Source organism: Strix aluco, chromosome 7 (genome assembly GCF_031877795.1).
Source record: "Strix aluco isolate bStrAlu1 chromosome 7, bStrAlu1.hap1, whole genome shotgun sequence".
NCBI lineage: Eukaryota > Metazoa > Chordata > Aves > Strigiformes > Strigidae > Strix > Strix aluco.
Genome location: NC_133937.1, coordinates 30061901 through 30076884, shown reverse-complemented (window position 1 = coordinate 30076884; position 14984 = coordinate 30061901). Strand labels below are relative to the sequence as shown.

Below are 14984 nucleotides of genomic sequence, written 5' to 3'. Positions count from 1 at the left end.
TCAGTGCATGCTCTGACCTTTGGATGTGTCAAAGAAAGATGCATGCTCAGCTGTGTTGGACATAGTTTGACTGCTGCAGGGAACATCACAGGTTCCAAGTTTTATTAATGAGGAAAACAATATGTACTGTCAACATTTGCTACATGAACTTAACATGAAAACAAAGCCCACTCCAGAGAACAAACGAAACTTAGTGGATTAGTTTCTTGTTCCAGCTCTCCTGATAAATAGCACTGAACTCAACACCACATTGATTAGTTGGTTCAAGACAAACACTGATCAGATTGCCTTGGCAAGTATATATAGCACTACAAAAGCACAATCATCCATGTCTATTCAGAGTAGCAAAGATTCACTATACTTTCATTTCCCTTCCCTCTATCTTTCCCAGCCTAGACAGCATGTCTGCACTATTTAAATGCCCTATGTTAAATGCTTTCCCCTCCTTCTCTTGCATTTTGCTAAGAAACGCTCAAGCCCCTGTTCTAAAGAAACAGAATCAAACTGTGCAATTGCTGCAGAGCCCCAGAAGGCCCCACGTTTCAGTGCAAGCTGACCCAGGTCATGGTTTTCTCCTAAATGTTCAGTAGGGTTTTTTGTTTATCTCATCTGCTACCTCAAATATGCAACCTAGAGTAACAGTCAGCTCTGCATGAGAAACCGTTTTGGAGAAACACTCTGCAATAACAGTCTCTCATGTTAAAGAGAGAATGGGTGGGGAATCACAGAAGATAGACAGGGGATCTTGTAAGAGTCAGAAAGGCTAAAAAACACAGTACTCGATGATTGCCATGTGTCTGTCTTCCTCACTTTGTTTCGTATCATCTCAAAAGATATCAAAAGATCTTACACCACTTCACTCTGTGCTTTTACACTAAGCACAACTCCTTAGCAACCTGGTTTAGGAGTTTTGTCTCCTTTAGACTTTGTCCTTTTTCATTTTAAATGAGGTACTTTTGCAGAGCCACAAATTCTGTGGGATCTTCAGAAAATTCTAATTTCAGTGATTATCCCAAGGTCTCTTTTCCTCCTCAGATCTATCTCTTGTTTGAACTAAATTATTGTTACTGTAAGAAAAATTTGCCCTAATAACTCATTCTTTACCCAATTACTCAGCTTTGTTTTCCTTCCTTCTGCTGTATTACAATGCAACCATCACCAAAATCAAATAGAACAATCTAGGATATACACAAAACCATTTTTTAAAAAAAACCTGATCAACAGCTTCACAAACATCTCTCTTGTTCTATCAGGAGACATAACTTTTCTGACAGACACCACCACCATGGTGGTCTACCAGAACTGCCACTTCACAGAGCAGCAGGAAAGTCATCTCGGTGCCATGCATCTTCTCTTTATACCACAGTGACCACATCCTTCCAAAACTGGTGTGTGTCTAAAATGTTCACAGACAACAGTTAATTCTGCTATCTGTATAATACACACCATTTAACTTAAGCCTGAATTTTATTTATTATCCTTTTTTGAGAAAATATTACACTAGTGAAATTCATCTTTCAGTCACTTGCTTTATCATGTTTTCTTTTCGAAAATGATGGGGTGTTGCTTACAAATCAGTTTTTTAGTGAGCATGTTAAAGGACTAAAAAGCATTGTTTTAGTGATGCCTTACAGCAGATGAGAAGCAGAATACCGGTTTGTTGTTTAAATGCAAGCTATGACTCATCCTGGGCAGAGATAAACTGAAACATACCCATTAAATAAAAAACACAAACAATTTTCCAACATAAGGATTAATGACAGATAATAACTATAAATTAACTTTAATCTTTTATAAATAAAACAAAGCCTTACATAAATGTCACTGCAATCTCTTCAGATAAAAAACAAAATCAAAGCAGAAAGTCACTTAAATACTACAGTTAATATTCAGTACCAATTAAACAGCTCCTTAGCAGAACCACTGGAGTGTTCATGAAATACTTCAAGACTAAGAAAAGGAGTGGAGCTTAAAAAAAAAAATCGCTTCAATTTTTTTAATATATGTTTAGTTACTTTTCAACATCAAAGGGGTACAAGATTCTTAATCTGATACACTGAAACATCATCAGCTCTGCAATACTGAGTCCAAGTCAAACCATATATTCAAAAAGGAGAAGAGCGTTTTGTTTTTCTAGTATTCTCTTGCTGCTGCTTGAAAGAAACTCTATATAATTGTTGAATGGGTTAAAACAGAATTTAACTGAATGTAAGAAGGCCGCTGTTAGCAGACAAGAGGGGAAAAACCAGAGTCAGAGACCTAATAGTGGACAATTTTGAAAATTATAGTGTGTGTCAATAATGGAGATAACAGTTAGATTCAAAAGGAATAATCGCAAATAATAAGGAAAATGAGCACCTGCCAGACACAAAGCCATTAGTATCAGGGCTTTTATCTTTGCAACAGTTAAGTCTGGAGACACTGACAAACTTAATGACACAGCAAATAAAACATGGTGAAAATCTAACTGGGAAGCTATCCACTTCACTTGGAAAACACTGCTGTGGAGTTTGAAAATAAATGCTTTCAGTATAAAACTCACTGTCCAAATCACTGGTAAACACTGCAAACCCAGCCTAGCCACTACAGGGTCCGGCTGGGTTTGCAGGTGTGTGTAGCTGCTCAGGCCACAGCATCTGCATTAAGGGACCGATAATCCCAAACAAGAAGCCGCAGGCTCCCAACCAAAGACCCCAGATCCAGGAGTTTGCCTGTACAGACCACCCAATGTGATCCAATGTGTGCCCTTCCCAGAAGGGTGAAACCCAAGGGCTTGTAAAACCATGGCTGAGACACAGATCTGGAATACAGTGCCTTGGGATGGGAAGCCCTGGAGGAAAGACTTTGCTAAGAAGGCTGATGGTTAGGAGTCTTCAACCTGGAGCGCGTAGGGACTAGGGAGCATAACTTGAGACAGAAAGAGAGGAAGAGAGAGAGATGATATTATTACCAACTGGGAATGTAGCAAGCAAACAGCTTGTCAACATTCAGAAAAAGGTGGCGTAAGGGGCAGCACAGGTAGTAACACTCCTCTCGCTAGTAACATATATAACAAAGTGCTGGACAGCAGTCAATCGTCATGATATCCCCACCCCAGGTAGTATCACTGTCCTCAGTTAAACACAGGGAATCACGGCAGAAACTTCCTCAGCTCACACAGGCAGCTGGTATCAGGCATACCTTAAACCCCTCAATACTTGCCAGTCCTTAGCTGGACAATAACTATGCAATGCTAACTGCTGAGATCTCACCCAGAGAGTCTGAAGCTTCACTGCCTGCCCCACAAGCCCGAGGGTAGAGAAAGATGGTCACAGATCCACACAAACTTGGACAATGTGAGACCACCAGGTTGGTACAGGGAAAGATGGAGACAGCCCTGCTCTAAAGCTGTACTGAGGGCAAGTAGCATTTGCAGTAACAATTAGATATGCAAATAAGCACACTGAAAATTAGTGATGGTTTACTGTTGTCATGGAGAAAACACCCTCCATTCTGGGTCAGATCCAATCACCGCATTTTTTTTTTTTTCCTCACTAGTAAATAAAACTGTAAAGGGCACTGGAAAACTCAGGAGCCAACACTTCTCAACACAGCTTAATCTGGAACTGGAAAGGTTGGGACCTGGGGAGCAACACAGCCCAAATAAACAGGACCATGACAACTCTGTAGCCCCTCAAAGCTACCAGGAGGTAGAAGCACAGTCTAGAAGAAGCACCCACACCATGCAAAGGCCAAGCTGCTTCCCAGCACTGCTGCTGCTGGGAGAGACAGATGTGGGGGAAACTGAGGGTAAGGTGATGCATGAGGTACTCAGCTCCGATTCCCTTGAAGCTACATGGGAAGATCTTGTCTGAATGGAAATACACACTTGGCCTGAAGCCTCTGTGTATCTTTGGCCATCCTTATAGGGCTCCTAGCCCTTGTTAAATGATGGCTGCTAAGAGGGAAGAGGAGGCAATCAACCTATTTAGACTCAGCTTTCCTACCCTGGGGGTTTCTTCATAGGAGCAGCTGGCCAGAGCACTCCCTTTGTTCCAGAAGCCACAAAAAATACAGACACCCCCCTCTCAGCCCCCCTAAAATCCCAAAGAAGAGCCAAGATAAGTTTATAATGGAAACCCTGACACAACCTTAACTATAGCATCCTGAATGGAAAGCGATAATCTGATCTGTGTGTGAACTAGCTCCCCTTGTCTCAAATGGTATTTATCTTACTTTAACTTCTGTTACAAAAGGGTTGAGTCATATAGCAGAGCTAGCCAAGTAACAAAACTGCAAGGCTTGCTAAAACTTTAGATTCAAGGATAAACAGGCATAATCCTAAAACAGGTTAGAAGAGAGAGTCTCCACGGGAGCGCTGGTAGCCAGACCTCCGAGCCTCTGGACAATGGTATTTTCTTCTGTACCACAGAGATTATCAAAGCCCAGCAGAGGGGTGGGAGGGAGAGGGTGTAGAGCACAGGGCTCTGCCCTTCGGTTCATGGTAACACGTACTACCCAGGGCCCAAGAAACCTGATCCCGTAGCAACCTCATGTATGGAAAGTGCCCCAATCAGATTTCACTGTGTCAGGAGAAGAACAGTATTTACTCTGCATACAGATTAGTCACAAAACTGGGTCACTTCTTGCCTTTTCAGAGAGAGAAAAAAACCCAACCAAAAACAAGGCTTCTTTTTCAGATCTTTTTGTGTCTTCTCTCCCGACTTTTAAAACTAGGTGATGCAGTGTGGTCATTCACAGCTAAGCTGATCAAACAGCACCTGCATGTGTAAGGTTAAAGCACATTACACTCACCAGGCTTGCATTTCTTAGAATTCAGCTCATTAGCTACTTACCGGTTCTTTTCTAGTTCGTTGTGCGTAGACCTGAAAGATAAACAAAAATTTGGATTAGCAACCTTTGACCTCTCAGCACCAAAGTTCAATTGCCACAAGCCGTACACATCCCCAGCGGCACATTGCAGCATAAAGCCAACCAACTATATACATTAAAATCTACAGCTATAACCTCAGCCTCCCTGCCGGCAAGAGATTCCTCCCCTCCGGTATTTACCTGCTACATGCAAAGCTGGTACTCTTACTGGCGCTACAGAAGATGTTCCCTAGAGACTTAAATGCACACAAAATCCTGAAGAGAGGCAACAATTAGAACAGGGGACCAGAGTCAGCCATTTCCAGACTACTTCCGGCTCTGCCACCAAGTACAGGACTGCAGTTACGTTTCTTTGTGCCTTAGCTTCTCCATTCACCCTGCAAAAATACTGGTATCATCTGCTAACACAGGAGCTTATGGAGTATTAATTTATGCACATCAAATACATGGGAACCTTCCAGCAGAATTGGTTCTGTAAGGACAACCCCTGGAGCCCTTCAGCAGTCACATGCTAGATTTAGCAAACTTACTAGAACCAGATATGGCCATCATTTGGCCACAAAACAGGATGGCCACTACTGCCATGTTTGCAAACAGCAGCAGCACTGAGTAGCACTTTTAGGATGCCTGGAAACCCCTCGGGGATTGAAACAGCACTGCCACAGCACTAGCTTGCAGTGAAGTAAGTGACCCATAAAGTGGCACTGTGACCACTTGACAAAGGAGGGGGCTTTGTCTTTATACCTGCCTGCCACACCAAGCACGCTGCCAGCACTCCCTAATTTACAGCTCACAGCTTGAAAATGAGACCAACTAGAAACAAAAGGGAACTGAGCAAGTTCATTCTCCTTGCCTCTGTGATGGCAGCACAAGCGGCAAAAAAAGCTTAAATCCTTTCAGGATTTCTAGTCTAACGATGTTATTAGTAACCCAGGTATGGTTGTTGAGGATTATTTAAAAAGAAGAGCCATTTATCCAACATTTCTCTTTTACAGGAGGTCACCTTAAAATAAGAGTAAAAGGAGCCCAAGAGCTTAATAAAAAGGATCTATTTTCTGTAATTTGGCATCACATTTCTTCCGGAGCTCTGAGAAGATTATGCTCTATCCTCCATCTGGAGAATCCCACAGAGAATTCTACAATTAGGGAACTGAATGGAGGATGTGCTCCAAGGGAAACCCTGTCATAATTAAATGCTTCTCCAAAAAAGGAGAAGTGCTTAACAGGTGTTAGAACCTCATTGAAGATGACGAATAAACTATGGATGTCTGCGAAAAACAAGGTAAATGAGTCTTAGCTAGCAGTGGCTGAGAGCTGCAGGTGGCCAGAGGAAAAACAAAACATTACTGTATGTCTGTGCAAGATACCCTGTGCAGCAGGATACGGGACACACTAAAGGCAAGGCACACTACAGCCAAACTCCTGAAGTTGAGGAAACTCCCAAAGTAAGTCCTCCCCTTCCAAAAAGAGAGGATCCCTTAAGTCTGATTCCCAGGAATCAGAGATGTGAACATAATATTTAGTCCATAAAATCTCCCAAATCAAACCCACATCCCCCACAGGGTCTATAGCAGCAAAATCCAGGCAACTTGGATGCAAATTAACCCACCAGGACTGAGCTGAGGCCCTTTAAAACCACTGCCCGTACGTTCTTTGGAACATGCTTATTGTTCTTATTTATTGTATGTTCCTGCAGGACACTTTGCGCTCTTCTTGGCTATGACATTAGCAGTTATAAAGCCAGAGATATGCAATGGCTTGAATTCCTATATTATATCGAGCCAATTATCAAGGCCAGCACTGAAAGAACAGAGTTTGGCCCACTGCTGTGAACAAAATTAAACCAGCAGGTTCTCCCTACTCCTCTCACACAGGAGACTCTTTATTACCTATCTGCCTTCTGATGAACAAGACAACTGAGAGGGGTCACAGGCTTTTCACCAAGTCAGGAAATTTATGCTGTGACTTTTAACCATATTGGTGGCAAGGAAAAAAGCAAACCCCACCCCCCCTCCCAACACTTTCCCACCGAAGCTGAATGCAAAGAAAAGAATCTCAGCAATGCTGAATGAATCCTATGGGGATGTTACTTCTCTCACCTGCCTATGCTTTGCTTAGTCTTACTGGGGACATTTGGAAAAGTTTTAATTTTTCCCTTCATCTAAATTGAGGAAAAAAACCTCAGTACCACTCCCCACTACCACCATTCACTAACTCTTATCTTCTGTGCCAGTTTCCCTTTGCTTGGACAATGGATACAGAAAAAAAACCCCTCTCTTCTGTTTGTAATTCATTTCATTTTCTGTAGCTCCTGATCTAGAGATTAATTTTCTCCACTCGTCTTTGCACTGCACATGTTACTAAGATTTATTTGGAGTTAAACAAGGACAGTGCTGTCAGCAAAGTGGAAAAAAGTACAGAAACCTCTGCTGATACCACATTCAGGAAAAAAAAATCTTCTAGATTCCAGAAACAAATGTAACTGGACCTTTTTAATCGAGCTGGTCTTATCAACTGAGAACCCAGAGAGTTATCGCCAGACTGAAATCAAAGCTCCATCCTTGTATGCCATCACCAGCTTTTTGACGGGTACAGGATGACCACCACAGCTGTGAACTATTGCAGCACTCTGGGAACATTTCAGGGTTACTTGTACCACTCTGCATTTTCAACAGCAAGGAACTGGTGTGTTCAGTGTGATGTTGCTCTGCTGCTGTTGACAGTCAGTCACAGCCTGTGTCACCCAGTGAAATAAGGACACCACCATCAAGCATGGACCACAAACCAGAGGAACTCGCATCCCCGCTGTCAGGCGAATAGGGCAAGAAAGACCTTGGCCCCACCTGCAAAGCTGAAACCCCAGCAATGTGGGTACAGACATGTCCCGAGAGGAAAACAAAAGCCCAAGCACACATACCGGCACTGCTCAAAACCTCAGCTGCAGTTTAAAAGTAGCTCAAGCACAAACTGTCTGCAGGGTTCTCAATAAGCCAGGTTTCTATAGCAGTCAGTTCTTTCACAATAAATTTAAAACACCCAAACTGATAAAACTACCCCTAAAAACTGAAGGAATATTATATAAGGAGGAGGATCCAGCTGAGTACATTTTGAAAACAGCTTGGGAAAAGATCAAGAAAGCGTTTTAGAAGCTTAACATAAAGGAGCCAAGCAAACAACAACAAAAACAGCAGAGCAGTCTCCTTTCAACAAAAGGCTGAAAGAGGAGAAACTAAAGTTTATCCATCTTTACCCCAGATACTTGAAACCGAATACAAAATAGGAAGAAACAGGGAAGCAGCAACTGTCAGTCACTCTAATTTAAGGTCAAATGTAACAACTTTTTTGCACCAGTTACTGTGATTCTGCCTGCAACCTTGCTATCCCACACTGTAACAAGGTGTTGCCAAAGCATTAAGCTACACTGAAGCCCCCCAGTGAATGAGACATTGTAAATCTGTCACTTTATACCAGTTTTATTTAAATTAAATCTCTCCTACCATGGCAGACGCAGCCAAACTTTCCCTGAGCACAGGTAAGCCAACAAAACAAACTGCGTCAGGGAGAAACAAGCTCTAAAGAGCACTGAATTCATTTGTCATTGGGTTTTTTACTGTAATTAAAATCACAAAGCTGCCACATGACATTAAACACAGCTGACCTTTCTGGTTTACACATTTAATATTGATAAATAGCCCAATGAATGCATTCGCAGCGTATCTGCATTTTCGTTTGGCTTCTTAGTGAGGTAACTATTTTCTGTTGGGAAAACACAGCAATCGAGAGTCCTTGCCCTACGCGATACGTGGATGGCATTTAGACTTAGACCCACTGACCCTGTCATCTCCTCGTACGTGGTCACCCTCCTGTCTATATCTGGCACCAGCTCCTGGCTCCAGAGGAGCCCAGGACTCCAGGAGCTCCACCACAACAGAGATACTGGTGGCTCAGGAGATGCTGCTGGCCATAAATACTGTCAGGTAAGGGGGCTGGGGAGAGAAATAAAAAATACCGCTTCCAATACATGTCCTTAATGCCAACACAGAGCCAGTGCTTATCCTCCAAATTCACTCACCCCATTCTGCTTTAACAAGAGATTAATCAGGAAATAAATATTCCATCAGCTTGTGCAAACAATGGCACAGTTACCTGAATCATGTTTAGCAAAACAGCAAGAACATCCATCCCCAGACCAGGCCAACCACTTTCTGTCTTAACTTCCCTCTGCCCAGGTTCAGCCACCTCTGCTGCTTATGCACCATCACATCACATACAATCTCATTCTTCTTCATTTTACAGACCTTTCCCACCTTCTGGTCCTGTTGACACTCATTCACTTGGCCACCAAATTCCCCTGTAGGAAATGCCTTCTTCCATTCCCCAAGCCAAGATCAGCCACCCTTCTAGAACCAGTGAACCACATTACCACTCTCTCTTGTGCAAGTTCATCAACAGCTTCTTTCCATTTTAAATCCACCCGTGTCCACAAAACAGAACTTACTGGCTGAAGAACCCCTGTTTTGCCAGGGTTTCAAGTAGCCGTGGATCAACACCATAAGTAGTCTATGAAACCAACTGCACAAGCCGTAGTCCGGGAAGCCTGTGGAGAAGCTCCACCAGTAGTAGCGTGTGAGGCTTCCAGCCCAATGGTTAAGACTAATGATAGCTGTGCAAGACTCAAATCTTCCTGCCCAGGTGGAGCTGCTCAAGGGCGGAGTTTCTAAGGGAGTTGTGAACCCACCTCACATCTGGGAGGCCCAGGAGCCTGGCTCTCAGGGGGCTCCACAGGAGCCTTGGGAACACAGCAGCGTGTGGTACTCAACCCTGCTAAGAGCTCCTACGGTGAGAAGCGGGATGCAGCTGAACAGGAGATGGCATAGCTCCATCAGAAGTCCTCCTGCTGCCGTTCTTATGCCCTTCGCAAGTACCATCTAACAAAACATTTCTTTCCATGCAATACTAGAGACAGAAGTTATCTCAGTCATTACTATTCCATGATCCCCTGACACTGTCTGGCCTCGAGGTCCAGAATAAATGCCTCTCCATGAGGAGCTGAGGTGAGGAGACAGAACAGACTGTTTCACCCTCCCACTGACGTCAATGGAGATGCACCAGATTACCCTGGCCCCAAACTCTGGCTAGTTTTTCTGTCGCTCTTAGATGGACATGGTATCAGATTCCTCCCAAGGCTCTGATCAAAGCTGTTTTCCCAGGATCAGGCCAGACCCTTTCCAAAGTTCACATTCTCTGTCTCCAACAGAGAAGGGGACAGAGCCATACCGGCATCTGCTTGTGTTTGTTCATCTTTGGAAAAGGATAAATGGTCCCACAGCCTGTTTTCAGCTCAACGAGGGAAAGAGAGCCCCTTCGTGTGGTTCACAACCGCAGAAAGTCACCTATCCCCGGGTGTCTACACAGTATCCTGAAAGCCTCCTGCAACACTCAGTCAAAAACAACTTTCAAAGGTACACTGTACACATCCCTTCAAAGCCACCTACAGTATTTACACAGCTCCTCTCCGTTTGGTACCTGCTCCTCATAATCACTATTTCTGTTGGCAACACTTCAGAAAGCAACTCTTCCCTAACATGTTTTATGCAGGGGGGACAACACCAACAACAGAAATTCTAAATGATTTTCCCAAGGTCACACAAGAAGCCTGTGGCAGAGCAGCATACTTAACTTGGGTTCTCTGAACCCCAGGATAAGGCTTGCATCACTGGGTTGCTGTTCTCAGGCATCCCAGATAGACACCTAACAAGGACATTTGTGTCATCTGATTCTTGGGTCAAAGACAAAAAAAAAAAAAGAGACATAATCATTGTAAGCTGCAAGTGGGAGAGTGGAAAAAAAAAAACACCAACCAACAACCCAAGCCTAAACCAGCCCTCAGGTCTTGGCCGCTGTCTGCCAAGTGAGCCAACCCTCCTCTCAGACACCACTGTATGAGGTGCCAGGGAAGAATCTAAAATGGGAGCCAAGAGTAAAGTAATATTAGTTTACCAATAAAATTCATCTGATAGACATATCAGGCATAACCCTCAGGTGGGGAAGGAACTGCAGCCACAGTCCCAAACAAGGCACACTCTTCTGTTGGTGCACGTTCTGCTTTTTCAGCACAAGGGAGGAAAGAGCAGAAGACAGCTCCTTCTTGCTGAGCACGAATCTCTCCCAGTCCCAGAGCTGGGCTCCCCCAAACCAGAGCAACACCATGTCAAACGGCACATGGTGGCACTCTGCAGGGGAAGGGTTTTCCAAGCCAGGCCACACAACAACAGGAATGTTGTTTCGCATTCAGTGCTGCTATCTGGGGCCAGCAAAGAAGTCCACAGCTGGCTTTCCTCCCCACTGTACAGGCTGGGAGCAAGCGTGCTGGTGTGGGCCTTCTCGTGTGGGCCTTGGGTGTGGTACCACCTGAGACCCTCCATGCAGAGGCGGGTCCTAGCCCCAAGTGCTAAGGGAAAACTGCCCCATCTCCAACACTCCCTCACACAGGGCCCTGCACAGCCAAGAAGAACTGGGTTTGCTGAACAAGCAGCTATTCAATATTTTGTTTTCTCCTCATTGTTCAACGTGTGGCCTCAAGCCAAGCCCTGCTCTGAATACAGAACCGGTGGTTTCCTTGCAGGCTTTCTGACAGGCTCACCGAGAGCAGTGGCTGGGCAGCTCACAAGCACGTTTATTGTCAAGCATCCTCGCTTTCCAAATCAGAAGCTAAGAAACAGGGAAATCAGAGTTGCAGCTTCTCATCCCTCTGAGTGCCTCTATGAAGACCCCTAAGGGCCTGGTTTTCTGGGCCACTTTAAAAAGCATAACTCCTGCTGGTGTCCCTTGTGACTGTGCATCATCAGCACTTCCACAGCTCAGATCCCAGGCTCATACCTTGGGAAAAAAAAAAAATCACAATATGAGGAACAGACTATTTGGGGGTCTCCTATGACAAGCTGGTCTGAAAGGGATTTGTTGAATGTACAGAGGGCTGCTGACAGGGGCCAGGAGTGAAGCGAGTTCTCCAATGCGCTATTCACTGTGCCATTTGTCTGCCTCCTTACTTCTGCGACAAGTGAGCAAAGGTCCTACAGAAACCACCTCCTTCCCTTCCCAGCCCACAGTTAACCACATCAGAAGGGGCTTGTGCACACAGATCAGACACAAAGGCTGATATATGTTCATTCTGGGAGGTATCTTAGCCATGTCAGTAGAGAAACCCTAACCCACCTCCCTTGGACATGCTGCAGCCATCATCTACAGTGATTCAGAACTTGGCCAAATTCAGATAGTTTCTTACAGGTCAGGAAAAAGTGTATTCTTTGCCTTCATCAAGGCAAGATTCCTGTCTATGATCCATGATGCAAGGGAGTTTGAGCTCCCTTCTAGACAAATTCTTGACTTTTTTTTTATTTTTTCAATACATCTCAACAAAATCATGGTTTTCAGAATCTGGTGAAGAGAAATGTCAGGTGGCTTCACCACAGCACCTCCAAGCTCCCCCATGAGCAAAGAAGAGCATGGCACAGAACGAGGACAGCAAAATACAGACAATTCCTCACACTAATGTCTGGTGTGAGCTGTCTCCCAGGTCTCCCCCAAGTGCTACTTGGGAAGGACAATCTCCCTACATGATCATCATAAACAGATCACTTGAAGCAAAATGAATTATTTAAGTAAAATGAGGCACAGACTTCATCCATCCCCTGCTAACACCTTAATATTTCTGTTAACAAAATTTTCTCTGTTGAATGTTCAAGTGTATTACAGACCAGGACAGGGCTCAACGCTACAGCAAGCTCTATGCAGTCCCTGCCCCACTGACTTCCAGCAGGCTCCATGAGTCTCACTGCATGCTCAGGGACTCACGTCTCTTCTAAGGCCACACCAGTATCTTAGCTGCTGGTACCTGCACAGCAGAGAGATCACAGTGATTCACAGAAAGAAAATAAAGGCACAGGAGGCAATTTTCAAATCTACCTAGAAAACTTAGGATCTTCAGTCTCATCTTCTTTCAAACAGCCACAAGCTCCAAACCACCAATTCTGCTCCTGAAAACAGGATTAGAAAAGTGTGCGCATTACCCCACCGTACAGATGGTAGGAACCATGTAATGTACAGATGGTAGGACCCATGTAGGTCATCTGACGTGCCCAGATCTTGTAGCCTTTCGGCAGCAGACTCAGGAAATGATCCAAGGGCCCAGCATGCCAGCCCTCTGCCCTATACCATGCTTCTTCCCACACATAACATTACCCTTTTGAGGAAGATGGTCATACCCAGAAATAGCCTTAGCAATGTCATCTGCAGAGCAACAGTCTGTTTGGGGAACACATACTTCTCTGCAACATGCATCTTCTGACCTAAAGAAACTGCCTTTGGATGCACTGGGGAAAATGAGCTTTTTGAGTAAACACCACCTGACTGAAACACACTTTGTTTGAAAAGAAACTGATGGCATTTGTATGGCTGTGGGCCAGGCCAGACTTTCTTCACTTCTACTTAGACTTGTTAGTTATCTCTCATGTTACAACTATATTGCTGCAATACTGTGCCTGGAGAAGAAGGGAGGGGAAACATAGTTGAAAATACATTAACATCACTCTTAGCTACACACTGTATTAGGGAAACTGAGGCACAAAGACTTACACAGGCTGTAACAATATCAGGAAGAGAACCCAGATGTCCTGATGTCTGGGGTTATATTCTGTCAACAGGGACACGCTCACCTAGCATCTGGGAGATCCATGAAAAAGGAAGGCTGAGAAAAACAGAAGAGCTCCAATTTCTTCTCTTCTTACAGTTCTGGCTCACAAGCAGAAGCAACTAACATGAAGGCAGCAAGGTGGCTACCTCCCACTGCTTCCAGATGGCCAAGCTACTTGTGAAACAGTTCATGAACTGCTACAGTTTGTAGCCTAACTGTTAAAGGCAAACCAGAAGCAGTGTCATGTTACCTTACCATTTCTATATATTGCTTTACAGCTGCCCAAGCACCTGGGCAATGATGACTGGAGTAATAGTCTCAACAGCAAACCCAATGTCATCTGCCCCTTCCCATAACGTCTCCCTTCTTGATGGTATAACAGATGGAAGGAGATAAACGAGAAGCGTTCAGAAAATAATTGACTTATTTATGCAGAGGAACTTTAATCAAAACTGAGGCAAAAGAATTGCTCTCAGTCCACATGCCTGCTTGTCACAGAGCAAGCAGCAAAGTATAAATAAGTAATTAAGATAATGTTGGAAATCATCTAGGCTACTTCAAACTGGATTCATAAAGCAACAGAACTGAAGTGAAATCACTTTCATATCAGAGAATGGAAGTACAGTGGGGAGCACAGAAATGAGAGATGGGAATATATCCAGCAGGATGGAAAAAGCAGGCCTGTTCCCTTGGAGCTGACCAACAAGGCAGTGTCTCATAGAGAAGAGATCAGACAAAGGTCAGCCAAGTGCACAGCCCCAGAGACCCACAGCCTCTGATCAAGAGGGCCCAAAATAGTCAAAAACAACAAATCCTATCTTTGTTGGTTCAAACGGGGTAGGGAGTAGGAGCCAGCACTCTCAAGAGGAGAACAAACAGAAGCCAGTCTTTGAATTTGGGCAGAAGTTTGTCAGGAGGGATCAGGAGATGATCAACAGCAGGAACTCCAACAAGCAAGACAATTAACTCAGCAGCATGACGTGGACTGGTCTGTTTGGGTCAGAAAGAGAAACGGACTTGAAAGTTCAACCAGGAGCAAGAAAGGAAAAAGTCAGTCTTACCTACACACAGAGAAGCAGATAGAAAAATGCTACAGGTGACAACCAATTCACTGTCAAACAAAGGATCAGGTCAGGTTAAACAAAAGCATGAAGGATAAATCCCTGCATGTGTTGTGGATAAGGCATTACACAGAGAAGATACAAAAAGGGTACAAACGTGGTGAGAGGGGAAAAAAACCCCAAAACACCTGACAAACAAGGAATACTACATAAACCAGGGAATTCACTGTACACTGAATATAAATGGCAGAGCAGATGAGGGAATTCCAGGAACAGATGACGAGATCTGGCCCAAATATCCTCCCTACCATCCCAGGGGACCAAATATCTCTAGGATCTGGGGCTAAGCACCTCCACAT

The 14984-nt window shown here is 44.2% G+C and overlaps 1 protein-coding gene across 2 annotated transcripts in view; it reads right to left on the bottom strand.

The window, feature by feature from the left end:
- MXI1 (MAX interactor 1, dimerization protein) overlaps positions 1-14984 on the bottom strand; it is a 57516-nt gene that overhangs the window by 25064 nt on the left and 17468 nt on the right. For both annotated transcript variants that reach the window (XM_074831242.1, XM_074831243.1), the window contains exon 3: positions 4836-4865. In XM_074831242.1, coding sequence (XP_074687343.1) covers positions 4836-4865 — 30 coding nt within the window. The remainder of the gene's footprint in view (positions 1-4835; positions 4866-14984) is intronic.